The sequence below is a fragment of the Alligator mississippiensis genome, chromosome 3, assembly GCF_030867095.1.
Source record: "Alligator mississippiensis isolate rAllMis1 chromosome 3, rAllMis1, whole genome shotgun sequence".
Lineage (NCBI taxonomy): Eukaryota > Metazoa > Chordata > Crocodylia > Alligatoridae > Alligator > Alligator mississippiensis.
In genome coordinates, this window is record NC_081826.1 from 252,057,508 (window position 1) to 252,083,264 (window position 25,757).

The window sequence follows — 25,757 nt, forward strand, 5'->3', positions numbered from 1 at the left end:
CGAATCACTTTGGATGTAGATACAGCTTTAAATGTTTTTTCTACATAACTCTAGGTAGCCGGGGCTCTGAATGCTGCAGTGCTGGGGCAGATGCAGCATTTCACAGAAGCAGGGGAGGCTCCCCAGCGCACTTGGCAGCAAGCCTGGAAGTGGACCAAAAGCACTTCTGGTCCACCAGGGAGCGTGCAGGGCCCCCCCCCTCGGCTCCATGACTGGTGCCTCCTGGGGTGGGGGGGGGGCACCCAAGGTCTCCCCCCAGCTGATTGCTGAGCTGGGGGGCATGGGGAAACCCCCAGCATGCTCCCTGGCAGATCCAGAAGCAGGCCAGAAGTACTTCTGGTCTGCTTCTGGGTTCCCTACTGAGCATGCTGGAGAGCTCTCCATGCTCCTGTGGGATGCTCCATGTGCAGCAGTGATCACGAGTCACACTGGTACCTCCAGGTATGTAGAAAAAAACTCTTTTAAAGCTGTCTGAATCCAGCATCAAATCTTCAGATTTGGCCGAACTGAATCCAGGGACGATAATCCGAATCAACAAATTGAATCACTGTCCCCAATTCAAGCCAAATCTGAATCAAATAGCGCCCATTTTGCACAGCCCTAACGATTAGTATACTATCAAAACCATTAAAAAGAGGGTCATTAGCTGCTCCTTGTAATGAAGATCCTATTTCACATCCCTGCAGACTGGTTTTAACTCACTGCAGTGAAGTTATATTTGTTTTTGCTTCAATCTTAAACTGAATAATACAGTTCTAGGCTCTTTGCATATTAGTAGTTTCTAGTTTATTTTTGACTGGAAAAAATGTGTTATGTTAGATCTAATGATGCACCACACCATCTGCACCCCTCCCCCCTTTCAAAATCCTAGATCTCCCCTCAAAATAAAGTATACCTGGAAGCCATTGTAAATTCTTCCAGTGGAATGTAAGCCATTGCAATGAAAGTCTTTGGATGTATTACTAAAATTGTGATGGAAAATTCTCTCTGACTCAAGTGTTGCCTTAAGAACCAGAGAGAACTGGTTCTCCTCCCAAATGAAGAGCAAACTGCAGGGTTGATATTGCCTTAAAGTATGCTTCAGTTTTCTCCAAATGAGAGCCCAGTTCATTCTTTAATGCATTAGTTTTATTGAGCATTATAAAGTATTAACTTCAGGCATCCATATAGATATCATCTTAGTAAGCAAGTTATTGTATATTACCAGTCCTAATAATACACTCCTCAAGAGCTGGCCAGGCATCTCGGAGAAGGCTGGTTCCTTGAAGAGAGATCAGATGTCCTCAACCCTCAGGCATCATTAGGATGAGGGGAACGGGATGCGGCTTCCTTTGTGCAGGTGGTAATATACTTTAATCATGTAGCAACCGATTAAGCTAGTTTTCTGTTTTTCATCACCAACCTGAGCTATGTCTCTGCTTTATTGTTGTTTTCCCTTCTTTTGGCACCAGATATGGCTAGGATGCACCATAACAAGCCCTTTTATCCATAGCAAGTGTTTTTATCAGACTTTTTGCAGAAAAACAAGTTTATGTCAGACCTCTCTGTAGAAAAATAGGTCACACAGTAACATAGACTGTGGTGTATGCTAACTCCATGACTGCATTCTAGCCCATTTAGGTCAAGGCAACTAGGTTGCATAGGCCTAAAGGACCATTTCAGCCCTGTCAAGAGGCTGAACTGCTTACACACAAGGAAATTGATTCTCTATGGGAATCACACTTGATATAGAATTATTTTTGTCTGTCTCTGTCCCTGTCCATGTCCCATTTCCTTGCCCCCAAATTCAAGCTAGATTAAAGTTGGACAGAAGAAGAGAAAGGAGAGTCGCTGAGCTAGAAAAGACTTTTTCAGGTCTTGTTCATATCATTAATCAAAGCAAACAAGGTTTTACTTGGAAGGTCAGATAGGTTTACTAATTCCACCCTGCTGAAGACGTTACAGAAAAAAAATACTATATTATTATGTATACACTAATAAATAGATGGATTAGAAAATTTGTGTGGGATGTAAACCTAGGAATTTTTCTTTTTGGTATATGGTGTTTACCACGGATGTTGCCTTAGGAGAACTCAAGGCCCCAACATGATTGTTACTGCTGGAAGAAGAAAGTATTGATGTTGTACCTCCTAGAGAGCAGCATTAATGGTGTGTGAGTCTGAGAAACTGGAGTAGGTATTTAAAGTATCATAAACCGAACCACTGGGACTGAAGTTTCAAAACATGCAAGTTGGAATTTATAGTGTTTGTCTGGTTGCCTGAAGGGGAGACTGGGAGTTTCTGAAGCAAAACAGCATAGGTACGTTCATTGGATGTCTCTCTGCAGTAAGTTTGTGCTGGGAATCGGGGAGTTTCTGAGGGGGATTTTCTGTCTCTTCAGTAAGCCAGAACTTAATTTTATTCTATACCATAAATGATGTATAAATGTGACAGCAAGTGACTGGAAATGGAAACAACTCCAAATTCTACAGATTTATGATTTGCATTGGTCTCACCTATTTTTTTTTTTTTTTTACAATGAATGGCACATCATAGTTTATGTTGTATGACTATGTTGATCTCAGGCTTATAGAAGTCACAGACTTATAGTACTGTGTGTCAGATTGAAATACTTGGAAAAAGAGGAACACGGTTAGTTCTATTCCTGTACAAATTCCTTGCTTGGGAATATATGAAAGGTCAAACATGGGGAGTAAGCTTATTACAATTAGTCCCTATTGCTATTGCTATTAATTGAGAGCAATTTTTTGGTAGCCATAAAAATTTCTGGCTTGTGAAATGGTGCAGTCTAATTTTCAAAGCATTCTCTGCACAGTTGCATTAAAATCTTGCTTTGAGCATTTGAAAGCTGGTCAGATATTGACAAAATGGGCTGGCACCGACTAACAGCTGTTGTTACAAATTACTTTGGTCTGGAGTCTAATTTTAAGTGGCTGAGGCTTGGTTGTTTCTGCCGTATTTGAGATCTGGGTTCTAGTCACAACACACCTTGGACAACTATCTATTGTTCCTTTTGGTAAAAAAGTGTGGCAGATATTTGCTTTCTTCCAAAGCAGACATATGAGACTTTCCTCAGCAATAAGACTTGTGAAGTAGCCAGAATTATTTAAACCACCAAGGTGATGTGAGTCTGGAAGCTATGGGAAGGGTGGAAGGAACAGAAAGCACAGGAGGGTTCATCTTGTCTGAAGGTCTCTTTCTGCTTGACAGCTTCAGAATATATGCAGAGAGCTTAGCTGAGCTCAGTCTTCAACAGAGTTTATTAAATCTGTAGACCCTAGACAAATACTAGTTATACAACTTGCCCAAACCTGGACAGTGAAAGGCATGCCTCTAGTCTCAGGCAATACCCAATTAACTCAGTATCAAAATCCTGCTCCAGGGCATGAAGGTTGTAGAGTTGCTCAGAAACAGTCTCAGAATATAACACTGGTAAAAGGATAAATAGTTTTATGAACTTTGATCTTTGAAATATTTATGCCATTTTTTGCTCAGAAATTAAAAGAAATTAACTTAAGACAAGGATTGAACATAAAGCATTTCAGCCTGCATTAAAATGTATTTTGGTTAGAAGCAACTGAAAACAGTCCATAACTAGAGGAAGTCTTGTTATAACATAAAATGAAAATGCTTCTTTCCTCTTGTAACACTACAGTAACTGAGATGCTTGAGCTAACACACCTCCTAGTTTAAATGGGAAAGAGCAGGTGGCAGGTGTTCTTCAGAGAGGGTCTTTAACTCTAGGATTTAATTCTGTTCCCTCCCTACACCCCCAAATGTTATAAGAGCCAAGGTTTTGTGACTTTCAGGCCATGGTACTAGATTTAAGTATTTTGCTATAGTATCCATCTTCCATTTGCACCATCCTATGTAGTTCTGATGGCTTAAGTGGATTCCATTATTGATATAAATCCAATCTGAATTTTGCAAGTCTTTGTATTAAAATTGATCTTCCATAATTGCCTTTTTAAATAGAAATACCATCTAGCAAATGTTCCTTTAAGTATGGTGGATATATAAATATATAAACATTTTTGTTGTCTTAATAGAATAGAAGGAATACTAGAAGTCGAAATCTTACCACTTTCTGTTTACATCCACTCCATCTGTCTCCCTTAGCCTGCATAGTAAAAATGATCTCTTCTTAGTTTCCTAAACTATTTCCTCCATCTTGCTTAGGAATCAGAACCAGTATACTGCTATCTTGGTACTGGCACTCAGGAACATTGCCAAGTGCACCTGGTTCTGTCATTCTTTCTGATTATCTATCACAGTTGGGTATGTTCTTTTCCCTCAAGCAGCACTTAATGTAATTCACGTGGAAAGAATGTAAAATACAGTTGAGCAGTGGGTCTAGAATAGGTCACCCTGTAATGGTGATGATCTCCTACAGTAAGTGTCACATGCACCAAATCATTCAACAGCTGATCTAAGAGTGAAATGGAAAAGGGAAATATTAAAAAGGAAGCAGAAGCAAGAGAAATTTTATATTTTGCTATTTTACCACAAGCTGCCAAAAAAGCGAGTGTATAATTAGTTACTATTGCTTGCTATTACTGCAGAAGGTTGCAGGAGGCAGTTCAGCATGGGAATTAGTAGTAATTTAGAGTTTTCTGGGAACACCATAGATGCAGAATTAAAATCTTGGACTAAAATCTTGGATTAAAATCTATTAATGAAAATATCTCATTTTAAGGAACTGAGAAGATCCCTGAATTCTAATACCTGTCTTAAATACTGTGTGTTATTTTCCCTTATATAATATTAGACATTCTTACAGAATTTCATAGCAGCAAGAATCAAGGAGCTCTTATTAACCCAGCAGAGTAGAGAGAATCGATAATGTGAGAATGCAGGTTCAAAGGAACAATAACTGTATTGTTCCTGATTTCAGCAAGAACCTTAAACACACATTTAAATTTCAGCATGTGACTACTAGTTGCTGCTACTTGTATATATCAGTATGGCACACACTTAACTTCTTTGCTGAATCAGGAACACAGTGAATCATGTTCTACTACTATTTACACTGGGAGATAACAACATTTAAATTTCTTGCCTTCAGTAGGGACTAGGGTAATCTCAGTTTGTGGCTAACATTTGCAGTCCATCTTAAAAAACTAATGTTATCTTGTACACTGCTTACTTCAGTGTCACTTTAATAGAAATCCAAATACGACGCATAATCCTGTTTCAATTTTACTGTCACTTTCTTCACAGCAGGACTCTGCCATTGTTGTCAGGTTTCATTATATTCCTTTGAATGGTTAGAGTTGTTTCTCTCATACATTTTATGCTCTTTCATACTCTGTGCTCACTGAAAAAATGATCTTTACCAGATAACTATATTGTTATATGGAAAACTCTTGTAGAAGTTTGTAGAGATTAAGCATTGAATGTTGAACTCTATAGAATATAACTTTGTTAGAGTTCTTTTTGTCTTTATGAGTTTGCAGATATTGTCTTCCTCTAGTCACTCCAATCTTCATGCCCTTTAGAGAATTTCTTATGTTACTGGTTTCACCACTATTAAAATGCATGGTGGCTTCCTGTGTATAAAAACTTTGCTTATCATCAGGGATCTGGGTTTTTTTACTTCCCATGGGAAAATGGAGAAAAAAATGCAGATTTCCCCCTTTACCTGAGGAAAACAGATGTTTCATTTTGACAGAGAAACACGGATTTTGCAGTTTTGCAAAGAGCTCTCTGCAGCCTGGCACAGTTTGAGCCTGCAAGGGGTTGGGAGGGAGCTGGGGGAGGGCAGTCAGGCAGAGGGCACCATGTGCATGTATATATGCACATGGCTGCCAGGCAGCCTGGAGAGCAGCTCCTGCAGGTAAGTTGGGGGAGGGGAGAGAGGATTGAGGTCCCCATAGAGAGGGAGGGAGGGAGTTGGGCAGGGCTGGGGCTTCTGCTCAGCTGTGGGGGGGGGTGCATGGAGCTTGGGGCCTGGAATGTATGGCTGCAGGGTCCTGGTGGGGAGTAGGATGGGGTCACAGGTGGCTCATCCAGGGAATGGGGGGGTGGGGCCAGCTCCCCACTGCTGTGCGTACACCCTGTGCATAGGGCAGGGTCGGGTGTGGGCTGTCTGCTGCAGGCTCGGGGTCCCCATCCTGTTGCCTTCGGTTGGGGACTCAACAGCCCAGCAGGTATGACCTGGGACTGAAGGGCAGAGCAGGGCTGTACAGGGAAGCTCCTTGCCACTGTGAGCTCCGTGCTGCCCTGGCAAGGTGCCCCTGCCCATGAGGCAGCAGTGAAGGGCAATACCCTGTACTGCTGCTCCTGCTGCTGCCGTGCAGGCAGGGGGCACCTCACCGGGGCAGCACGGAGTTCACAGCAGCAAGGAGCTTCCCCACATGGCCCTGTTCTACCCTGCTGTGCTGGGTCACACCCACTGGGCTGCAGAGGCCCCAGGGGAGGGCAGCACAGGGCACTGTGGACTCGGGGAGCCCGAGTCCACAGTGGGCAGCCTGCACATACCCACACCCTGCACACAGATCTGGGGGGCATGGATTCCCTTTGGCCCCCCAGGAATGCATGCAGTGGTGGGGAGCCAGCCCCACACTTGATGCCAGCTGTGGGTTTGGGTGCAGCAGGCAGTGGTGTAGTGAGCTGGGCTCCATGCTCCACTTTGCTGCAGCAGCTGCTGCCTCCTGTGGGCAGCAGCTGGGGCTCAGATGTTGCTGTGGGGGGCAGGGGGCTGTGGACCCAGGTCTCTGGCCCCACATCCATGGCAGCAGGGGGCCCCCTTTGGCAGGGCTGGGGGGGCAGGGGGCTGTGAGTGGGGGCTGAGGGGCACCAGCAGGGCTGGGGGAGGTATAGGGGGGCCAGGGAGCTGTGGCGGGGGGAGTGAAGGGCACCAGCGGTGCTGTGGGTGGGGAGTAAGGGGCCTGGACCTATGTTCTGTGAGTGAAGGGGGCAGAGGGAGCTCTGATTTCCACGCCTCCCCCACCCCCCCCAGCCCAAGATAAAAAATCCAAAATTAGTTACCAGAATGTATAGTTATTTAGAATGTATTTTATTATAGTGATTTGGAGCAGGGGTAGGCTTCCAAATTGTTTAAAATTGTAAATATAGCAAGAAAACATTGTGTTCTTTATTATAAAGGCTATATATCTGATCCAGGCAGTTAGAACAGATCCCGTCTCTTCTGTAACATATGAGACACACCCCAGGCACTTACATAATTATATGGGGTGTGTCTCATATGTTACAGAAGAGACAGGATCTGTTCCAAGGAGCTAGGAACAAGGATTGAAAATTGGCACAACCCCAGTGGATGCAGTGAAGGTGTGCTAGTTCACATTAGCAGAGAATGTGTCCCTTTAAATATCTTGGTCTTGATCCAGGCAGTTACTTTATATGGGCAGACCCTCTGTGAATTCCATAGAGCCCTGAAATGTTGCAGTATAGCATCCCACTTTGCAGCCTTCAGCCCTGTGTTGGACAGGCAATACATTCCATCTCCCTCATTCTACTGATTACATGCATGAAAAGGTAAATACTGCCTTTCCAATTGTGACTTTGGGAGGACTATCATTTGACAGGTTTGTGGACTGTGGTCATGTGCTTTTATGTAGCTGGAAAAATCCCAGTTATCTCTATTGAGCTCTGAGGTTGCTGATGTTCAAATATACTTTAGACCAAATTTTGGAAAATGTTCACACCCAGAGTCAATGCATAAAAATATGCAGCTACATTTGAATCTGCACTGTATATTCATGTTTTACACATGGGTAAAGATTTTGATCTATTTAGATCCTATATAAATTGTAATGGTAGTGGCATCTTGATTGAAAATGAAGATATTTTGCTTTAACTGTAATTTAGTCAACAAATGCACTTAATTTTCCCTATTACTTTTCCCCTATTTTTTTTTTTTTGTCATAAAGACTGTTAATCTGACAATGTCTGGTGCTACATGACAATACCATAGATACACCAGGACTTTTCCCACACTTCATTGCAAACACAACAACCCCATGGGGGAATCTAAGAAAGACCCTTTCTCTTCTACTTCCTCTTTGTTTGTTTGAAGACTCAAGTGAACACAGTTCAGTTTTCAACAAAAATGAAAAGGAAAATTGTGAAAAGGGCCAACCATCATTTTTTCTAAAATATATTGTTGCATCTAGCAAAGAGGAAATGTTGAGAGCCACTGATACTGAGCCACTTGGGAATGAACAAGGTCACTCCCTGGCTATCAAAGAGGCATATCTTCCTCCATATGCAGAATAAGCTTATAATGTTCATAGCTGTTGTTATCTGCAATCAAAAAAACAAGCAACTAAAAGCTTTGCTTCTGATCCATGAGATCTCTGGATTTTTATTATTGGGAGTTGCGCACACAAGCTCCGTTATGCATTTTAAAGTAGTTTAGATCCCTGAAACGCCACACAGACCTATTCTACTGGCAGTCGTCATGGACCGTGTTGATTTCCTTCATTATTTATATTTCCTCTGTATCCAGTAGGCCAACTGCCCTCTCCTTCCTTTCAAACTGCTGTGCAACACCTGCCAAAGTCAAACCTACTTGGAAAATACTGTCACTGTCCCATTATAAAAACCAGCCAACCAAACAAACAAAAAAATAAAACTAAACAAAATCTAACTAAAGGCATTGTAGCCTTTAAAGCACCCTTTCCAGTCTTTGTAGTATGGCAGCCTTTGGTCCAAAATTGCTTGACATGAGAACTGAGTCTTGTTTGTTTGTTTTGTTTTTGTATCTTGAACAGGGCTGAACAAGTAATACTATAGATGAAACAACCTGGAGTAATGTCCTCTCCCCCCGCACTACCTCCCCAACATGCACTCCATGTAATCTGTGATAAAAGGTCCTACCAAAAGAGCCCTCCAGGTTCCTTCAGATGCCCCAGTTACCTCTCCACTAGTCCTTCAAGGAACTGCTGTATAACCATGATGTTCCATCACAGTTGAAGAAAGCAGCGCTCATCCATTGAGTGCAGGGTGGGGGTGGGTGTGTGTGTGTGTGTGTGTTATCATATAGCACTAACTAGGGAGTAAAGATGTGCTGGTCAATTTAAGAAGAACTACAGCGGTATCTTCACTATATCTTTATTTGCTTAAATTAACAAAACACATTTTTACATGTTATTTTCAAGTGAACTGCTTTTGCTATCAAGATACACAGCTGAAAACTGAACCTTCACAACTTAGATTTTCTCCCTCTTTCAGAGTTTTAATTTTTAATAGCAAACCATCATTCTGTATGAAATAAACATCCACTGCAATGCTTTCAAATTCTGTTAAGGTTACAAAGTGTTAGCTCTGTTACATCTTGTTCAGCTAAGTAGACACAAGTTATCATCAAAACCATGTTAATACTTATTAAATACTATTTGGCATAATAAATAAAATACATATATTACACTTCTTAACTGTACACCAGCTACACCCACGTACAACAGCACCATGTTAATAGTGAGATTAAGAAACAGACCTCTAAAAGGAGGAGCACGGTGGCAGCATCGAAAGATGACTTGGTTTTTCTGATAAACAAGCTACAAACTGCATGTGATAAAACACAGGAAGCAAATTGCAATAACCTTTTATAAAATGCTCATCAAGGGCTTACTCTTTTGAGACATTACATGCTTGCTGCAAGACTGACCATTAGCAGCTGCCATTTACATCAGGGTGAGCACTTCATAAGCAGTGTTCAACAGTCAGTAGAACTGAGGTCAACTAAAAGATAGCCAGATTCTCTGAGGCAAAACTCAGTATGTTTTTTCTTTAGGGAACAGCAAATTATTGACAACTCTGATTTCTTGAAGAATGTGCTGTGTGTGTCTCAATCCTTGGATTTGATTAGTAATTCCTTTACATTTCTTACTTGTTTACTCTGCTCTGTACAGTACCTTGCAGAATGCTACTTGGCATCGCAGCGCTGCCCTGATAGTAAAGTCTTACCCATGTAGATGCTGACCCCTTCCACTGCCCACTGTCATGTCTTTGCAGATTGACTGGCCTTCACTAGGCTTCTATGGAGCTCCCTAAAGAAATAATTTAATTCAAAGAAATTTGTGTACATTTTCTATTTGTCACTAAGCAGTTCCAAATGGGAGAATCAAATTCTGTAACATGAACAAAGTCAACAGTACTGACATAACTGGACTTAATTTTAACCATTGTGCCAAAATGTCGCTTCAGGGAGTATGGAGGAGTCTTGTAGATGAAAAACAATGTCACCCTCTAAATCATTTTTTTTTTTTTTTTTTTTTTTTAAATCACTAAAACATCAGAAAGGTTATGGTTAATAAAGCAAAATGTTCTGTGCCACTTCCCCCAAGGCCTCAATGTCTCCTTTGTAGTATAATCCTAGAGAAGTTCTGTGGCAGAGCAGAAAATCAAAAATGAGCATGCACTAATGATAATGGGAGAAGAACTTAGTCATCAATGCAGTTTATAATTCTACAAGGAATTTTGCAGAGCTGTAAAAAGCAAAAGCCCTTAAGGACTATCCTAAAAAAATAGCAGTTTAAATAATGTGAAGAAAACTATAATAGAAGAACAACACATTTCTCAATAAAGATTGATGTCCCATCCTGAAATGTGTCCTTGAGGTTTCTGTGTAACAGGTCTCTCAGCTACACTATCTTCTGAGATGGGAAGGTGCCTCTGGACAGAGAGTCATTTGGGAATCCCTTTGCCTATGTTGCTTTTTGCCATTGTCCTATCTCATTGACGGTGTTGTTTGTGATTCCACTGACGTGTTGTGATTTCATAGATGTAGAGCAGTGGTGCTTAACCTCTTGGGGCTGTGAGCCAGATGAGTGGCATGGGGCTGGTCCATGGGCTGGAATGGACCACATGCACCAGGATTGGGTCCCCACATGAACTCTCTTTGCCCCATACCCACGGATTGGGGCCCTGTACCATCTCTATCAGCTCTGTGCTGCCAGATTAGGGCCCAGTGCTGTTTCCCTTGGCCCCACACTGCCAGGTTGGGGCCACATCCTGCTTCCCTGGGGCTCACGTCTCTTCCCTCAGTCCTGTGCCATCTCCCCAGGGCCTGCACTGCCAGATTGGGGCCCTGCGCTATATCTGTGGGGCATGTACCACCTGCTGAATTGGGCCCTGTACCACTGTCAGCTAGCATGTGTGCCCAGATAGGACCCTGGGTCACCTCCACACAATGGATTTAGAAATATGGCAGCAGGGGAGCATAACTGGTACCACCACTTCCACACTGCTAAATTTTCAGGTCCATGGGGTCCACTGTAGGCTGGATAGCATAGCTCTGTGGGCCAGATCCAGCCTGTGGACTGGGGGTTGAACACCTCTGTTTTAGAGGACCATCCTCCCCTTCATACCATCTATGACTACCTCTTCCTTTCTGCTACAGCATTGTATGTGATGGCTGTTGCTATTGCTCTAAGGGTAAGAGGGGATCATATAACAGGGTAGAGTTAATCTCTGCAAATGTGTGGTTAAAAGCTTTGGGTTACCTGTCTAGGCAAAATAATATATTTGTACTCACTCACTTCACCGAAGACTCCCTAATATCAATAAAGGAATTCTGAATACCATGTAATTGTGCCACAGCTTTTCCACTGGCTACCCACAAGGATAAGACCTCATCAACTGTGCTCATATATCCAGATTTTCAAGTGTGCAGCACCCCCACCTGAAGCCAGATTTTTAAAAAAACATCTGCACCCTAGTGAGCACTTCTGAACATCTAGCCACTTTAGTGCCTAAGTAGGAGCTGAGCTGTTTTGAAAAGTCCAGCTGATTGTGAATACTAAACCCTTGAAAACCTTCTGGCACAAGCTTCTGTTGAGGGAGTATATGTTGATTTGTGTCTTTTGACTGGGATACTTTGTCACATGAATGATTGGGGACATCTGCACTGCCTCCATGTCACACCTAGGAGCATCACCATGAAGTAGGCTCTGCTTGCTTGCTCCCACTCAGTGTGTGGAAGGTGCGAAAACATGTAATGTAGCTGATATTAGAGTGGTCCTAACCCTGCAGCAGAAAGCTTAGCAGTAGTGCTGAGCACATGCAAGTGTTGTCCACCAGCTCTAGTATGCCTCTAGAAGCTGTAGTGCATACTTCATTGTGATGCCCCCCAGCACTGTTGGAAGCAGTGCAGACCTGCCCTTCACTTCTCTTATCACAAAATAATGTGACCTAGCTTTTCACATAGCATCTGACAAAGGAGGTTGTTACTTAATGAATGCTCATGTCCCTCTAAACCTTCTAGTTTCTATGGTGCTACTCTGCCCTACCTTCTGCTTAACTCTGTTTGCTCTTTTTACTCATAGATTTCAAAGTATATTACAAAGGAGACGACTTCCCACTTCGAAGGGAAATCTGTGGCATGAGGATGAAGCAACAAGCCCAATGTGACTCGGTAATTTGGTGGCAGACCCTGAGATATCATCCAAGTTTCCTGATGCCCAAGCCCTTTCCTTTGTCCATTGTGTCTGCTGCCTGATTGCAAAATAGATACCGAAGAACAAGGTCTGTTTTATAATACAACTACTGGGATGGGTATAGTCTCTTGTTGGAAATAATGCAGAAACTAAATGCATTTGACAAAATGGCCTGGACCTACCATAAAATGTCATACCTCATGCCTTTCAAACATACCTCATTTTGAGGAATGTCATACATTTATAGTCCTAAAATTACCTACAGTTCAAACAAATGCAGTGTAACCTGGCATTTATTCTAAAAATGTCACTAGAAATAAACCCCATCTCCTTAAGTGTCCTGTAAGAGCCATATTTTTGTGCCACTTATTCAGGGTCTGTGTTTCATGTTGTGTCCCCTGTATGGAAGGTGAACATTCACCACCACACACTTCCTGCTGCAGATTGTCTGCATGTGCCTACAAATGGGTGATATTGCCATGTAATAGCATGCTCAGAGAAAGGGTACGAGAACCATGACTTATGTAACCCAAGGGGGATTTTCCTGAGTGGTAGATAGCTGAGATTTTGAAGCAGAAGTAACAGGTCTCTAAACCTAACAACACATAAATATATGATTTATATAAAATAAGTGTGTATCATATCAAATTCCTATGCTGTAGACCTCCTTTATTGCATGGTGCACAGAGTTCAAAATTAAGGATGTGTCAGGTACATAAAAAATGAAATTGTTTTCAATATATTATGTACCTGTAAATAAAATCTTAGCACATGTTTACTTATCAATTCAGGATCTTAAAATGACACAAGAAATTAGTCAACCAGGTATTAAGACTTTATCACTTCCCTTTTAAGTAACAATGTAGCCTGGGGCTGTTTGTTATAAATCTTGAAGATGCAGGAATCAGGGCAGTGGTCAAACAAATTATATGTTGGAAGGAATGTGCTTTGAACAACTTGTTTCTAGTGGGCAGAGAAAAGGACCAGTAGTTCTATGTGTTCCACATAAATACTCAATGACAACGTAATGGCACTAATTAAAAATAAATGCTCCCTGCCCAGTAACATAAAATAAGATGCGAGTCAGAGGATGAAAATTTGAGAGACTGACTCATAAAGAACAGCATGAGTGAAACTCTATTTTCTATTAATTATGTGTAAAGATTGGATCCTATAGGTCACTTGCATTAATGAGAAACAATTTGTGAGTCCAATAGAAGGTGATTTAAACTACAGGAAGTTGTCATTACTTTCTATGGGGTGTTCTGGTGCAGGGAGGGCTGTTTTGTTTGACACTGATTCTGCTAAAACAAAACCAGTTGTATATTGAATTTCGAATTATCACTGCCCTTCCAGCTCAAGCTCATAGACAACTGACCACAATTTAATCATCATTCCCTCAATGAAATGAATTCTCTCTCACTCTTATTGTTTATGCACAATTATAGCAAATGTAATGTGTGCTGCTGTACAAGTGTACTGGTCTGCATGAACAATGACATAAAATGTCAGCTCAGTCCAAGCACTTTCATTTGAAGAATTGATAAGTTCTCCCATATTGACAGAAGTGCAGAAAAGCATCAAGATCCCGCATGTCATAAAAGCTTGTGTTACCTGAAGCAATCCCAGGACTTTAACTGGGCTGTGCTTTATAAAGCTGTTATTCTCCATCTGACAAGACATTCAAGTTTCCTTTTATATTGTTTCCCATTCCCCACTGCAAACAGCTATATTAAAGTAGTCATTTTCAGTAACTCAAAACTTCTTGGTGGTGTTAGTTCTGAGATTGCATGGCAGGCAGTATTTTCATGCATACATATTTAGCAATACTTTTGCATATATTTAAAAAATACTTATTATCTTCTGATCTTGTGACATCTACAGTAATAAGTGTTTTTACATGTTCCTTAGACATATAATACATCAAACACTACAGTACATTGTGTTTTGGTAACTGGAATATTCTCTATTGTCCTAGACAAAGGAAAATAAAACCTCTGTACCCACCTTATGGTCTGCTGATACATTAAACGATATGTATAAAAATGTTAGTTTACCTTAGAAAAATTAAGCAGTCCAATGACACAAAGAAATGCAACAGATTATCTACATGTTTACCTCCAATTATCTGTATTGATTTGATCTGGTTCATCCTCAAAGACCATTACAAACTGTCACTCTTTGGTAAAGTTCATGTTAAAACTATAATATTTGAGCTGCCTACTTCCTGTTTCCAGTTATAACTTAAGTGGCCCATTTAGATGCTTATAAACATTGCTTGTTTTTCCATTTTCCTTTCCAGTAGTTCTTTTAAACTCTTGTTTCTGTGTTTGAAGTAAAGATAATCAGACAGAGAATGACTGAATCTGGTCTTTTCAAAGGGTTTAAAGCTCATGCATTCTTTGTTGTTTGAAAAGTTTCTCTTTCCTTGGTTTTCTTCTCTGTCTGGATTTCCTTTCTTCTTTTCCACTCCTCCCTCACTCAGTATTTCCTCCTTCTCATCACAGTAAGACTCCCTGAAATCTTTTATTATACATTCTGGTTTGCCAGACAGATCTTGATGTGTATACAGCTTGCTGTTGTCATCATGGTACATGCCAGGACTGTACTGCTCTGCTTCGTAGCAGTTGTCTTCTTCCTCCTCCTGACATGAGCTTCCCTTGGCACTCTCACCATCAGAATGAAAAGAAATTCCTTTCCCTTGGCTTTTCTGGGAAAGATCGAAAGGCTCTTCCTGTTCCAAGCTTCTCAAGACACTTGCTTGGGACAGTGTAATTCTTCCTCTTCCAAAACCTTATAGTGGTTTAAAAGAACAAGCGCTTAAAAATCTCAAACACTGCTGTTAATTACTGTAGTATACCTTTTCTTTTTTTTTTTTTTGCCCATTTTACAAGTGGAGAAAGGGAGGCACAAAATAATTTGGTGAACATGTCAAAAATGCTCAGTGACAATGATAGAAAAGCAAGGAGATCTATTTTAAGTTACCTACTTTTGCCATAAGGCGCATCCACTTTCTTTCTCTTTATTTTTTTCTATGCTTTGATATTGATTATCCCACAGCCAACCAGCATTGTGACATTCGCTCCTTCTTGCAGGGCAAATGACACATTTTTAATCTTTTTACCACATTTTATGAATGTTCTGGTTGCAGTAGTGTGACGGGGAGGATACATTCATTTCTAAATACCTAATACATGGCCTCTCTCTATCATTTGATTGTCCTCACTGAGTGTCACTAGTAAGTTGCTGTGCACTGTTCTGTTTTCATCTAGTTGTTTAGGAAATGGTTATAGTCAAGTGATGCATTTGAACTGTGGCCTATCAGCTGGAGTTTTTTCTCCTTTTACTGGTGTTTCTCTCAGTATTGCCTAAGTATCTGCTCTGTGTATTTCTCCTTATGCTTATTGAAAAATAAAAGATTCAACTATCAAAGAAACTCAAATCTGGAGATCCTATTGATTGGGTCCCTTCACTGGGTGAAATCCTTGTATCACTGGGTGCATCTACATGTGCAATTAATGCAAAGCAATAAACATCAGAGTAGTTTGTGCCAGAGTAAACTACTCCTGGGCACAGTGTCTACACATGTGCCTGGGGCAGCAGCAATTTGAGATGGGATGGAGCAGGCCTGGGTTGGTAGAGGGCACGTGGGGGTCAGGTCCAGCTCTGGGTGGCAGCACTGGGCAGCGGAGGGGCTGGCAGGGGCACAAAGGTGCAGGGAGTAGCCTGGCCCCTGGCTAGCTGGACTGCCTAGACAAAATTTATGCCTAAGGTCAGTGTTTACATGTATGTTTAATTGTAGTAAATTACCCTGGCATAAGATAGTACTGTCAGGGACAGTACTAAATTACCGCAGTCTAATACCACCAAACGTGTAGTATGGTAATACTTTACTCTGAAGCTAATTAGTCTGCTCTGCAGTAAAGCTCACGTGTAGATGCAGCCACTGAGTTCAATAGCAAACTCCCACAGACTTCACGGGGGCCAGCATTTCATTCATTGGGTTTTATTTCTTTAATAACTAGCAACAACTTCTGAACAACTGATGCAGTCTCTATTGTTACAGCTGGTAGGGCTGCCAGGCTCTGGAATGGGGTCCCAAGTGAGGTGGTACTCTCTTCTACCTTGAGGGTCTTCAAGAGGAGGCTGGACAGATACTTGGCTGGGGTGATATGACCCTGGCACCCATTTCTGCCCGGGGCAGGGGGTCAGACCTGATGATCTGTTTAGGTCCCTTCCAACCCTAAGCACTATGATACTATGATGGTGTGACAAGTTATTGTTGAAAGGATTTCTCACCAGATAGCCACCCTTCCAAACAGAGGCAGATCCAGGATTTTGTTAAGGAGGGTGTGGGAGCAGCGTTTGGTGCTGCAAGGGTGGCTGCAGCCCTGCTCTCAGTTCCACCCCCTATGGGAGCAGCAGACAAGGACTTTTAAGTCCCCTCAATCAGATAAAAATGTTCCCTCCATCCTCTCAGTCCCCCATCCCATCCCCTCCATCCTCAGTGGCACATCCCCTCTCCTTCTCTTCCATTTCCCCTTTTTCACTTGCTGCTGCTGCTGTCCCCCATTTCCCAGATGATCCAGGGTATGGAGAGGAAGCTCCAGAGCCACTCCTGTCCTGCTGCAGAAGTGGCAGCAGACTGGTTCCCCTTCCCCATGCCTGTTCATAGGCTGGCACGAAACACTAAGGGGACTGTGTGGAGAGGATAAAGCTGCCTGCTGGCCCAGCATGCCCCTGCTTTCTATATAACCCAGCCGAAGCCGAACAAGAGCAGCTCTGGAGCTGCCCTGTCCCAGAGGCAGCTGGGGACATCAACAGTGGGGTGGGTGCGGGAGGGGGATATGAGGATGGGATGTGCCCCTGAGGGACCTGAAATTACATCCCCAACTGCTGCTCCCACACCGTCAACTGAAAGGCTGGTGCATCTGTGCCACTGCACCTCCCCTCTGGATCTGTCTCTGCTTACAAACAATCTGTCTTGATCAAACAAGCTTTAGGAGCAGGAAAATCTGTTTACAATAAAATGTACACAGCCTGCTTTTACTTATGAACAATTGTGTAACTAGCCTAAGATCCACTGTGTTAAAAAACACATTCCCAAAAAACCCCCAAAACTCACAAATGCCCACATCTTGATTTGTAAATATACGTTCATCTAAATTGTTATATATTAGGATCCTTTCTTTTTTCATCTTACACAATGATAGATCATGTATATCACCCTCTAGTATATAGGAAATATGTATCCATGAACATTGATAGATCTCACCCAGCATAGAATTGCCAGCTATCAAGAAAATCCAACCTAACAGTATCTCCTTCTCTGATGTGCTGACTCTGTTTGAAGAAACAACCACAAACTCAGGTGCTTTTGGATGAGGGAAATGAATGGATTTTGAAGTCATGTGGCATTCAATAGGGAAAACACTCATGAATGCTTACTTCTCATAATCTAAGCGAGCTCTAGAGTTTCTCTTTCTAAATTGTGTCAGTACAGCACAAAAGAGGCAATTGGTCAGGAATTAATTACTTTTTAGGTCAAACCAAACACATTGGAAACCAATGAGCAAACCAGAAAGAATTATGGAGCCCTAGAGCTACATGTTCCCAGTGAGACGCCCAACATGTGATCTGCCTTATTTGGCAACAGCTTTAAATGTGTTGCCCTGTATAGATCTTCACAGATGACCACCAAGAGGTGATAAAGGGAGGGACTGTTATAAAGACCAGAAAAAAATAACAATTTTCTGACCAAATGCAGTTGGAGCAAAGTCCTCCAGGTTAGCTCTGCTATTCTGTGGAAATCTAACCAAATTAAGTTGTAAAAATTATTTTAAAATAATGAAACTACACTCTCAGTCAGGAGGGTCAGTGTAATCCTAGCCACGTTCTCTAATTATTTCCCAGCCCACAATAATTGCCTTGGTCTTAGCAAGATTGAATCATAACCAACTCTCTCTCATTTGAGCCTCAAATGCATCCAGGCATTTCAAGAGAAATTCCACTACTCTGTAGATGGAAGGAAGCTCACCTTCCCCAAAGTGGTGGAGAATAGGGAGCAGTCACAGATCAGGCTGGGCCAGTGTTTCATAAATTTCTGTTCTCATACTAAAAAATTCCTGTCCTCAACGCTTCCCTTTTCCTTGGCGCTTACAAAAACCTTGTCTATTGCTAAGTTGCTGGTGTGCTGACACACTGCTCCTCAGGCTGACCAATGCTGTCTTGGTGTTTCCTTGTGCTTCTCTCCTCTCTTTGTTTGTTTCCTCTTGTCTTTCAGTGAAATTGAAAGCTCTTTGAGTCAAGGACCATTTTTTGTCCTGTGTTTATAAGACACCAAGCCTTTGTCATAGGCAAGGACCCCACAGGCAAAAACTAGGTGTATTAGTAATAAAATAATAATTGAAAAATAATCTCCCAACATTATGAGTTTTAGTCACTTCCAATATTATTAACAGAGGAAATGTCTATGTTTTCAGATTCCTGTTACTCTTTTAGAGTGTTTGTCATGTGCATTCAAATTGCTGCAAAAATAACTGTGTTGCTAATGATTACCTTGAGAATGAAATCCTCTTTCCATGACCCCATGTTTGACTTTCATGTGCCTGGTGAGATTTCCCTTCAAGGTGAATTTGCTGGGACAGTAGAGACACTTGAAAGGTTTGCTGTCTGAGTGTAAGTGCATGTGTCCCATTAAATTGTGCATTCTGTTAAATTCCTTTCCACAAAGCTGTCAAAAACAATGGAAATTAAAATGATTTATTTTGTAGATATACTGACAAGAAGAACACTTTAAAGGTAAATACAATCCCCACTTCATGAGATGAGAATGTACTGCGCCCAACAGCATCTCACTGCATTTTATCACGGTGAATTGCATCCAAAATACCCCAGTACTGGACCAATGTGGTTGGGGTTATTCTGTCCAGACACTTTTACACAGCTACACTTTAAGTTTCCAGTGACTTATGGCAGACTCAAAATCCAGGGCCCTTCAAAACTGGTGAAGTCATCCGAAGAAAGTAAGAGGGTTAATGCTATAACCTGTCATGCTCTTAACTTTAAATTAGTCACAAGTAACATATTTCTGTTCAGCTAGGCTAATGGTTTTCAATCTGTGTTTTGCGGACCCTTGGGGGTCTGCAGACTATGTCTAAGTAACCTGCCAAAGACAACTATGATCAATCTAAAGTATGTGAATACCCACATTTACAATTCAAAGGGGTCTGTACCTCCATTCAAAAATTTTTAGGGGTCCACAAATGAAAAAAGGTTGAAAATCACTGAGCTAGGCCATAGGCAGACAAGGTTCCTTGGGTGAATCTGATATCTTTTATTAGACCAACCGAAATAGTTGGAGAATAGTTATTAAGCAAGCTTTCGGGTTCAAAAACCCTTCGTCAGGCTAAGGAAGTTTCAGCAGTTGGTGTGTGCTCTTCCTGGATGGAATGAAAAGTTAAACAAGTCAGGGGCTGGGCTGGGCTGGGAATCAGATGTCAGGCAGATTATAATGTGTCAAAAATCCAATGTCTATATTTAGTCCATGATCTCTAGTATCCAGGAGGTTGATGAAATGGAGTTCATAGGCTCGTCTCTGGGAAGTGTTACACTTTCTGTTTTTTAAATCTAGACTTTAATCAAGAGCAATGCCCTATTGAAAAGGGGTAGGAAGACCTTTAGATGCAAGATCAGGTGGGGAAAAGGAACCTATGGAACACTTATCAAGATTATAACTTCCTCTTTACTTGACTTGAGATGACAGAATTTTTAAGGTTAAAGATAGAACAAGCAATTCCTTTTTTTCCTAGTTTTCCTCTAATCTGCTCCTTTTCTGACTACTACTTGTATTTTTGTGCCTGTGATGAGTAAACTGGAGTTTAGACAGTCCTGAGGCTACACTAGTGACTCAGACTTCCCTGTTGCATGCTTGTCAGCTCAAGCTACTGATTCAGTAGGTTTCCCTTTGATAAGATAATACTTTTTCTTTTTTTCCCCCTATAAGTCTCCTTTTATTGTCTCTTCTCCTACAAAGGAATACTCTCAAGGACACTGAAGTCTGATAACCTTATCTGGATTAACACAACTGAATTGATAACACTCTTATTAGGAATTATAAATTTACTTATTCCTTTCAATTTGGTGTCTTCCCCAACCAATAATGTTTTCATGAGTTGTAGAACCTCTACATTTTAACTCCTTTCTGGAAAAATTTTAGTTAAATACTTTTCTAATAGAGTTATTTAATCGGACTCTTCATGTTACATGACCTCACCATTATTCCATACCTAAAGAAACTATTTTCTCCAATATTTGTAATAGAAATAGAAAATGTTGACAGTGTATTTAAGATTTCACTGAATTTAAATGCAAAATTTTGGTTTTATCTTATTCTGATTTTGATATTTACGACATTTTGCAAATCTACTATGCTATTATTAAGGGCTAATTCAAATTTACAGAGCTATCTATCCAAGCATGTCACTGGAGGGGATGACCTAACATTTTGGCCTAATCTTGGGTAGAATACCACCATATTGTGTTTCATACAAATGTTCATAAGAGGAGCAGAATGCAGGTAACTAGGGTAAAAGCTTGCAGAGATTGACAGATAGCTAGAGCTGGGTGAATACTACAGAAAAGTTCTTCATTGTATTCACCTGAATTCTTAAATGATTTGGGTGTTTGTCTCCTCTTTGTGATTGTTTTTGTCTTAATATTCTAACAAATAAACTTATGGGAAAAGGATTCACAGGAAAAGCCAATTTTAAGTAAAAATTTCAGTGTCACAGAAAAAGAGTAATTTATTTATGCATGTAACTATGCACACAAAACTCTTGATTATAAGAGCTACGCAAATTGAAAACAGGACTACATAGCCTCTGTAGCCAGATAAAGTTAACTGGCCTAATGATTTATTTCCATTTTTGACTGTTGAACATTTGAAACAAACAGCTAATACAAAATTATCAGATTGGCAGTATTTGAAAAAATCATAGGAAATTTCAGATGTCTAAATTTAAGAATTCACAAAAAGAAAATGAAGCAAAAGTTATTTTCATCAATTGAATAGTTTCAAACTAATTACTTGATCCTGTTCACAACATACAATATATAGAAGTGATAACATTCTAATATAATAAAGGACTTAGTTGGTCTGTCTGTCTGTAATGCTCTTGGAGCGCTCTGGGTACTGAAACAACCAATCAGTGCTCCAAAAGGATTACAGACAGGAGGTGGTAGTGGCGGTGGCAGCGTGCTGGAGCACTGCCATAGATTCATAGATTAGATTCATGGATTGTAAGGCCAGAAGGGACCTCAGAAAATCCTCAGGTCCAGCTCCCTGCACCAAGCAGGAAAGATAACTGGGAGTCAGGTGATGGCAGGGATGGAGGGGGTGGAGCGGTGCTGTCCCCTGCACTCCTGGGAGGTGGTGGCAGTGCAGGGAGACAGGGGTTAGAGTTAGCAAGCTTACCCCTCCCCTCCCTCCCGAGTCATTCTTGATGGGGAATTTGCTAGTACTGAGATAAAAAGCAGAAGCTTTTATTGGCTTTTCCTCAATTGTTATCTAGGGCTTTTTTAATGTGTATTTCTGCTAACCTTTTATGCAGGAGTAACCACAGCATTTGACTTCTCAAACCTGTGCGATCAAATATGGCTGCAGGATCAAGTTCTGCCCTTATTCACATTTAGTGAGCAATCACCACTGAAATCAGTGCATCAAAAAGCATCCTATGAAATGTATTGGGAGAGGAATGGAGAGGAACAGAAGTACTGACTGGAATGGGTTCCCAAGGGAGGTGGTGCTCTCCCCTACCCTGGGGGTCTTCAAGAGGAGGTTAGATGAGTATCTAGCTGGGGTCATCTAGACCCAGCACTCTTTCCTGCTTATGCAGGGAGTCGGACTCGATGATCTATTGAGGTCCCTTCCGACCCTAACATCTATGAATCTATGACTAGCATAATAAATTCATAAAGGACAATGCCAACTCTGCTGCTATCTCAACAGCAGCTGGAACAGCCTATGATGTGCCAGTAGGTCTCTGAATAAAAGAACACTGTGTAGAGAAGAACTGATGAATTTTATTAAACATCATTCATAGCAGAAGTCTTTTGGTTATCTGTCTGTAGCATGGCTACTCTGTTTCATCTGTCAGCTTTTACCTAGCAGTAGGCAATTTGATACCTGTAACTGTCCATCTATACTGGTAACCAAAGAAATGAAGTTGAACAGCTGTCTGAATAAATAAAGTAGTTCACAGTGCCTTTATAAGGTGTAAAAATAAATCTGGTGACAGCCTTTTTGGGAAGTATCACATGTTTATATTTTACTTTCTTTGAAGGAAACATAAGAGGACTTGAAATGTAGCACAGCTCAGATTTGATTCTCTGGACAACAAAGGTAAGGTTTCTATTCTCTTAGGTCATTCACAACTGTGCATCTGCCCCTCTTAGGAAAGTCCATCCCTCTTATGCAACATTAAGGAAACAATTCCCTGAGAAAGAGGAGTTAGAGGAAAATAAAATGAAGGAGGGAAAATGGTTTTCCAGAATGGTTCTACTGAGGGACCTCTTACAGGTTCCCCTAGCCCTTCCAGAGGAAAAGGCTCAGTGGTACTCTGTCAGGCTCAATCCACCTTTCCAGGTGAAAACATGTAAGTCACATGCTATAGGACTGTAACTCAGAGGAAGCTGTTCAGTGTTAAAGAGTTATGTGCTGGGATATAAATGGCATCTTCAGGTCAGGGAACATTGAGGGTAGGGAACAGAGAAGGTGTCAACTTTTAGGGAGAGCATCTCTGTAGTAAGCAGGTTCGAAGAGGAAAAGCCAGTTTGTTGTAGGAAATCCCCAGCAGAAAGGAATAAAGAAACTCTTAATTCCCAGGCAAAGTTGGAGTGGAGTGAAACCTGTAAGAGATCCTGAACTGAAGAAAAGATATGATCTACATGTGGAACTTCTTACTGTTAATTAATGGCTGATTTATTTAAGACTTACAGCCAACATCGTAAAAGAAGGGGACTAAACTTGTGTGTCTGCTAAGGGGCCTCAATGCACTGACTTAAAAACATTTAATTACAGAAGGCTGAATTAGCCAAGCCATTCAGTCATACTGTAATAACTCATTGCACAAAGCACCATCTTCCAAAGCCTGGCCACTAGATCCTGTCCAGCCTTTTTAATAATAATTTTTAAAGTTTTTAAAGCTTTTGATTCTGTTATTGGTTCCTGGTTTGAAACAGTGGTCTGAAAGACTGGTACAAACTAGGGACAGAATGGGCAAGGAGACTCAAGTAGTTTCCATGTACTATGAGCCAGGGTACCCTTAAGGTTTAGGGTTCATTTCATTTCAGTGGCATTTTGGGAGGATCTGGCCTTACTTGAGGGAGCAGTGCTTTCAGAAAAGAGGTGAGCTGAGTTCAATCTGCAGTTCTAAAATAGCAAAAGCAAAGCTGTTCAAGATTATATCTCCAGAAGAGCAAGGAAATCCAGACTAGCTGACACTAAGTGTGCTTGGCACCACTAGAGAAGATGCCAGTGTATTCTACAGACTTCAGTGCTAATGGTAAAACTCCTATTTGCTGCACTTGAAGCAGCCTAATGTCTTCTAGTAGCAATGCTGCAGCATCCAGGGCAACAGCTGTAGGATACTGCAGTATTTTTTTTAAACAAGGAAGCATCAGTTTAGGTTTGCAAAAGCTGTAAAGATCTCCACTCTTTAGTGGGATTACAAACTGCAGCTGGGTGAGGAAACATGAGGCACAAATATGTGCTACTCTCCAGCACCAGATAGTCTGTGCACCACTGCGATTAGCAGATGTATAGGAAAGTCTGGTGTTTGCTTTTGCCACAAGAAAAAGGTAAAGAAAACTGCAGCCTGCAGTGAAAAGCCACTGCTGTGAGGTCTTTCCCTTCCATTCCTCTCCTTTTTTTTTTCTTCATAAGAAGGGTGTTCCTTTCCTCAAAGAGAGAGAGGGAGCGGGAGAAAGACTGTAAACTGTCCAAAAGGACCGTGAGAAAACAGGAAGCTTTGAAAAGTACAAGAGAAAGCAAGATGAAATCTATTTGCAGGCGGTTCCCCAGGGACATGTGAGCCATTGTTAAGCAGGCAGTTCGTACAGCAATATCCTTCCTTCTGCTGAGGAGGAGCTTGGTGCCAAAAGGCTGCTATCTGGTCATTGCCTTAACTCTCTGAACACCAGCCAGGGAGGCTTGAGTAATCAAAGTTTCTTCGGGGGGACTCTACCAGACAGGCAAGAGATGTCCTTAAAGCCAGGGGTCCTGACTCCCCTGGCTTATAGCAGCAGAACTCAGTTAACTTCAGAAATGTTACTCTTGATTTAGCCCAGTGTGGCAAAAGAAGAATCTGGCTCAGAGTGCTTTCTTGTTTCTGTTCTGTTTGGGGACATTTGGGTGGAGATAGGAAAAAACAGGTGTTCCTCTGAAGTTTGTGCTACCGCTGAAAAACACGTTGCTGCTATTCCAGTTACCCTGCTCACAGTACTGGCACTTCTTTGTTTAGGCAGCCTGTTGTCATCAAGTCTATCCTGAATACGAACTAAGGGCCTTGTTGCATGGTAATTTTATGTGGCTTCTGGAGATCTTAACCTCTGGGCTGGCTGTATGTGAACACCTTTTAAGTGACTCACAGCACTTGTTAGTCTGTTTAACGTTATGGCACTCCAGGGCAGGATTACCTCTAATCTGCCTATTTTTTTCCTCCGGTTCCATTAATTTGTGGCCCCTCTCCATGGCTTTTCCGACAAATTGAATTCTTCCAGCATTTCAGGAAGCAATAGGTCCTCCTGAATCAGGGTGAGCGGGGACACAGGGCACAGTGGAGCTAGGCACAGCACCTCCCCTTCCCCCCCAGCACATCCAGCAGAGCAAGCACTGCAGCCCCAGAGTGCCTGGTGCCTCCTGCTGCCACTCAGACTGGCTCTGCTTCTGGTGGGAGCAGAGCAAGCCAGTCACAGTAGAGGACACTGTCTCTGCTGCCACTGGGACCAGCTCTGCTCTTGGCTGAGTTACAGCGAGCTGGTTGGGGGGGGGAGGATAGCCTCCTTCCTGCTGCCACTCCAACTGGCTTTGGTCAGAGCAGCAGCAGGGAGGAGGTGTCTTCCCCCCTCTCCCCCCCCCCACCCTGCACAGACTGGCATGCTTTGCTCCTGGCAGCAGCAGAGCTGGTTCCAGCAGCAGTGGAGAGGTGCCCCTCACTTAGACCAACTCGCTTTGCTCCCACTGGGAGAAGAGCTGGTTGGAGGGGCAGTGGGGAGGTGGTACCCCCTGGCTTGGTTTGGGTCACTTTGCTCCTGCTGGCTCTGGGAACAGAGCCAGTCCAAGTCTCAGTGGGAGGC

General features: G+C 41.9%; 1 protein-coding gene and 1 long non-coding RNA gene across 6 annotated transcripts in view; one reads left to right on the top strand and one right to left on the bottom strand.

The window, feature by feature from the left end:
* Positions 1 to 25,757, top strand: part of LOC106738548 (uncharacterized) — a 57,193-nt gene that overhangs the window by 25,960 nt on the left and 5,476 nt on the right. For 2 of the 4 annotated variants that reach the window (XR_002088908.2, XR_009461107.1), the window contains exon 3: positions 12,291 to 12,736. This is a non-coding gene — a long non-coding RNA (uncharacterized LOC106738548). Of the gene's footprint in view, positions 1 to 12,290; positions 12,737 to 19,174; positions 19,203 to 22,744; positions 22,804 to 25,757 lie in introns of those variants that run through there. The other 2 variants (XR_002088910.2, XR_009461108.1) reach the window with 2 other exon arrangements.
* The window catches only part of ZNF366 (zinc finger protein 366), a 52,353-nt gene continuing 35,655 nt past the window's right edge, over positions 9,060 to 25,757 (bottom strand). For both annotated transcript variants that reach the window (XM_019482695.2, XM_006268812.4), the window contains exons 4-5: positions 18,960 to 19,134; positions 9,060 to 15,194 (exon numbers count right to left, since the gene is read on the bottom strand). In XM_019482695.2, the coding sequence (XP_019338240.1) occupies positions 14,659 to 15,194; positions 18,960 to 19,134 (711 nt within the window). In that variant the 3' untranslated portion in view covers positions 9,060 to 14,658. The remainder of the gene's footprint in view (positions 15,195 to 18,959; positions 19,135 to 25,757) is intronic.